At 42.5% G+C, this 5,101-nt stretch overlaps 1 protein-coding gene across 1 annotated transcript; it reads right to left on the reverse strand.

Moving 5' to 3' along the window:
* Positions 1-2,207: 2,207 nt before the first annotated feature.
* LOC131160588 (acetolactate synthase 2, chloroplastic-like) lies at positions 2,208-4,515 on the reverse strand. Its single transcript, XM_058116404.1, has one exon. The coding sequence runs from the start codon at positions 4,496-4,498 to the stop codon at positions 2,480-2,482; it is 2,019 nt and encodes a 672-aa protein (XP_057972387.1). The 5' UTR covers positions 4,499-4,515; the 3' UTR covers positions 2,208-2,479.
* Between the last annotated feature and the right edge of the window lie 586 nt (positions 4,516-5,101).

Consider the following 5,101-nt stretch of genomic DNA (forward strand, 5'->3'; position numbering starts at 1 on the left):
CTCCCACGATCCTCGTGGTAACTTCAGATTTCGGATTCCATCAACGATCGACGAATAAATCTAGAGAAAGAGAGTGTAGGGAGAGTTCTAGAGAGAGAGATAAGATTGAAGTTACTTAATGAAGAAGTAATGAAAAATCCTATTTATAGCCCTTTGACCCGGCCCAATTCGTCGACATAATGGTGCCTTCGTCGACGAATCTTCCACTACCTTCGTCGACGAATTAGTGACCTCATCGACGAATTTGAGATCATCGATTTTTTCGAGACTCCTCGGCTTCTCCTCATCGATGAGTCTCTAAATTTCGTCGGTGAGAAGAACAAAGGCTTCATCAACGAAATATGCCAAATTCTCAATTTGCCCCTCTCTTATTTATTTAAACCCATTCATCACGGTTCAGGTTCTTACAGCACAACTTTGATTTTGGTATTAAAATATCGTTCAACATATGATTGAAATTTGAGAAAAATACGACTAACATCACTTTTTAAAGGAATAGGATAAAGCCAAGAATATTTGCTAAATGCACCTAGAAAAGAAATATAATATTTATTGCCAGTGTTTGAACAAATAGGAGCAAGGCCCCATACATCGGTATAGATCAATGCTGAAGGTTCTGTAACTTGAGTTAAAGAAACGGAAAAAGGGTAATTGCTTACTCTTTGAACACAAGCAAGCAGAGCATTTTTTAGAGATGGAGGAGCAATGTACTGGGACTTGCATTTGACGAAGGATGCGATGAACAATTTGAAACGAAGGATGACCCATACGAGCATGCCATAAGGAGAGAGTGGAGTGCTCACTTGAGAAAGCGGACGAAACACTTTTATTTTTGGTGGTTGAAATTTGATAGAGTCCATGGTTACTCGGGTCTTGGAGTAGCAGCTTTCCCGTAGCTCGATCCTTCAAAAGAAAATAAGATAGGTGGAATTCAAAAAATGTATTAGTATCTTTGGTGAAGCGCTGGACAGAGAGTAGATTTTTGCAAATGTGGGGAACATGAAACACATTATTGAGTTGAATTTTAAGTGAGGGAGTGAAAATTTGAGTGGTTCCAATATGATGAATAGGAAGATCATTACCATTGCCTACATGAATTGTATCAGATCCTGAGTATTCTCCAGCTTTAATATTCAGATTGGCAAGTTCCGAAGTAAGATGATGTGTAGCACCCGAGTCCGAGTACCAAGTTGCATCAGTAGAATTTTTGGAAGTTGATACATATGCTTAGCCTTGAGAGGAATCCCCCTGGTACGTTTCATCATACCTATAATAACAGTCCAACGCCACATGACTTGTTCTTTTTTGCAAACTTGGCAAACAAGACGAGAGGTGTTGGAAGAGGATGAAGAACTTCGACCATGCCCCCTGCCTCGGTTGTTTCGAGATGGTGAGTTCCGATAATTGCCTCGTCCATTGTGGCTTGGAGAGCCGCGATGATTGCCACGACCACCACGATTTGTGGTGTTGTGAGATGTGAAATTGGCATTGGCGACAGCTAGATCAACTATGGCTTGATGCTGCTCCAATTGCTTTTCATGAGCAAAAAGATTACCATAGAAGTCTTTAATGGATAGAGGTTCAACTCTAGTGGTAACAGATATGACAAAGTAGTCATAATCCGGTCCAAGGTCTGCAAGAAGAAAAGAAACAAGCTCATAATTGTTTAATGGTTGATCAATAACAGCAAAGGTATCGGTGAGGTTGGTAAATTGCTGGAAATAATCAGCAATTGAGAGGTTGGCTTTTTTGAGAGTAGCAAGCTGAAAGTGTATATTGGTAATCTGAGCATGAGAGGTGGAGGAAACCATGCGTTCTAATACAAGCCATATTTCGCGCGAGGTGGTGCACTTAACTACATGAGATAAAAGTTTTTCCGTGAGGGAGGAGGTAAGGACACTCAGGATGAGTTGATCTTGAAGGTGCCAAGAGTGGAAGGTAGGATTTGGAATGATTTCGGTTGAGTTGTCACTTTCAGAAATATGAGTAGGGGGTACCAGTAGTGAGCCATCAACATAGCCGAATAGACGAGTGCCTTTAAGGCAGGGAACAATTTGGGCACGCCAAAGTAAGGAGTTGTCATGACTTAGCTTGACGGTGATAAAGGAGTGAGGAGTAAGAGAGGTGGGTGGGGATGGAACGAGAGTGGAGGAGGAGGATGCCATTGGGATCAGACGTTGGTCACTTAGACTCTGATACCATGTGAAAGCTCAAATATTTGGAGAATTGCTGCCTTATCTTAAACACAGGTATAAGTGTGTAATTACAAAGATGTAAAATATATTCTTGTTACAACTGAATCATGGAAAGATAGGAACGGAGGAATACATTTGAATTTAAACATTTGAATTGAAACCGATTACATATCTAAACAAACATATCAAGAATCCTGAAAAATAGTTAAACTGATGTTCATGAAACTGCTTTGTGAAAAGCCGCTGGTTGTTGCTGTGGATAAGCCTAACACTGCTCAAAAAGATCAATAGGTTGATCTCCCATCGCCCTCTGTGATTACATCCTTGAAAGCACCACCACTTGGGATCATAGGCAGGACATGTTCTTGATGGGGTACAATAACATCCAGTAAGTATGGCCCAGGAGTATCCAGCATTTTCCGAATTGCAGCTCTAAGATCTCCCTTCTTTGACACTCGAGCAGCAGGTATCGCACATGCTTCTGCAAACTTCAACATATCAGGGAATATCTCGGACTCTTTTGATGGGTCTCCTAGATATGAGTGAGCCCTATTAGCCTTGTAGAACCGATGCTCCCACTGCACAACCATACCTAAATGCTGATTATTTACGAGCATTATCTTAACAGGAAGATTCTCCACACCAATTGTAGCCAATTCCTGAACATTCATCATAAAACTCCCATCACCATCAATGTCTACAACAACTGCATCCGGTTTCGCCACAGCTGCGCCCATTGCAGCAGGTAATCCAAAACCCATAGCCCCAAATCCACCTGAGGTTAACCAATGCCGAGGCTTGTTGTACATGTAGAATTGAGCAGCCCACATCTGATGTTGCCCAACACCAGTACTTACAATTGCATCCCCATTTGTCAATTCATCAAGAAGCTGAATTGCATACTGTGGAGGAATTGCCTCCCCAAAAGTCTTGTAACTCAATGGATACTTCAGTTTCTGCTCTTTCAGTTCCTCTCTCCAAGTCGAAAAATCCAGTTTAAGCTTGTCTGCTTTCCTCTCCAGCATCCCATTTATCCCTTTCAATGCCAGCTTCAAATCAGCACAAACTGACACATGCGGCTGCTTGTTCTTCCCAATCTCTGCAGAATCTATGTCAATGTGAACAATCTTGGCCCTGCTCGCGAAAGCTTCCACCTTTCCCGTCACACGGTCATCGAACCTCACTCCGAATGCAAGCAACAGATCAGACTTATCCACAGCATAATTAGCATAAACAGTGCCGTGCATTCCCAGCATATGAAGAGATAAATCGTCCGCACAGGGGAACGAACCAAGACCCATCAAAGTGCTTGCGACAGGAATCCCCGTTATCTCCACAAATTGACGCAACTCCTCGCTCGAGTTCACACACCCTCCACCCACATATAAAACTGGCTTCTTCGATTCCGATATCAACCTAACAATCTGCTCCAAATGGGCCTCAGTTGGGCACTTGGGCAGCCTAGAAACATACCCAGGTAATCTAATTGGCATATCCCAATCAGGAACCACTAGCTGCTGCTGTGTATCCTTCGGAATATCAATCAGAACCGGGCCAGGCCGGCCTGAACACGCAATGAAAATTGCCTCACGCACAATCCTAGGAATGTCCTCAACATTGAGTACTAAGTAATTATGCTTGGTGATGGACCTCGTTACCTCAACAATGGGGGTTTCTTGGAAGGCGTCGGTGCCGATCATCCCGCGAGGGACCTGCCCGGTGACGGCGACAATGGGGATGCTGTCGAGCAACGCGTCGGCGAGTCCACTGACGAGGTTGGTGGCGCCAGGGCCGGAGGTGGTGATGCAGACTCCGGGAAGGCCAGAGGCGCGAGCATAACCTTCGGCGGCGAAGATCCCGCCCTGTTCGTGGCGGGGGAGGACGTTGCGGATGATGTTGGAGCGCGTGAGGGCCTGGTGAATCTCCATGGACGCTCCACCGGGATAGGCGAAGACGTCGGTGACGCCTTCGCGCTCGAGGGCTTCGACGAGGACGTCGGCGCCCTTTCTGGGCTCATTATCGGCAAATCTGGATGTGAATAGTTCTGGGGTTTTGGTAGTGGCGGTGGTGGTGGTGGTGGGAAGGGAGCTGGTGGCGGAGGTGGCGGTGGCAGCAGCGGCGCGGGGTTTAGAGTTTGAGAGGGAATTGGAGATCTGGAGAGTTCGAGAAAGGGTAGAGCTTCGGGGTTTCGAAGAAATGGGGAGGGTGAATCCGGAAACGGGCATGGGATATTTGGGTGAAGTGAACGGAGTCTTGCAGAGGGAAGTGCCGGAAGCAGTGGTCGCCATTGTTGACGAGCTCATAGACGAAGAAGGAGCTTCTGTGTAAGGTTCTGAGGAGAGCGCGAAGGAGCTTCTTTTAAATGGCCGTTGAAGTAGCCGCAAAAATTCAAAATAGTAAAAATACATTAATTTACCAAAATGCACCTAGTTTTTTTCCCCAATTTTTTGAGATATTTGAAATGAAGTAGAATGAGAATGTAATGAAATAAAATTTAAATGAAAATATAAAAAATTAACAGTGTGAACAATGGAATAGAATTTATTTTTTATTTTCTGTATTCGATCATATATTTTTTGTTTACTTCATTTCCAATTTATATAACATTCCGATATATTTAATTTCAATTCCATAAATCATTTCAATTGTTAAATTATTTTTTTCTCTTTGTCTTATTATTAAATTGTGTAATTTTAGAAAAGATATATTTTTTCTCCTTTTTATGTTAGTATAATATATATCTTTCGATATTAAACTATTATATATTAATACACATAATTCTTCAATTTCTAAATTTCAACCAGTATTAATCCAATCGATTAATATATTTTATATATTAAATTAGATTTGGGTGAATTTGAACAAATTTTAATATAATTTTATATTATGTTTTATTCAAATTTAAT

Source organism: Malania oleifera, chromosome 7 (assembly GCF_029873635.1).
Source record: "Malania oleifera isolate guangnan ecotype guangnan chromosome 7, ASM2987363v1, whole genome shotgun sequence".
NCBI lineage: Eukaryota > Viridiplantae > Streptophyta > Magnoliopsida > Santalales > Ximeniaceae > Malania > Malania oleifera.

Bases quoted from the DNA above. Each gene is read 5' to 3' on its own strand.
- LOC131160588 (XM_058116404.1), bottom strand. From the start codon at position 4,498: ATGAGCTCGTCAACAATGGCGACCACTGCTTCCGGCACTTCCCTCTGC.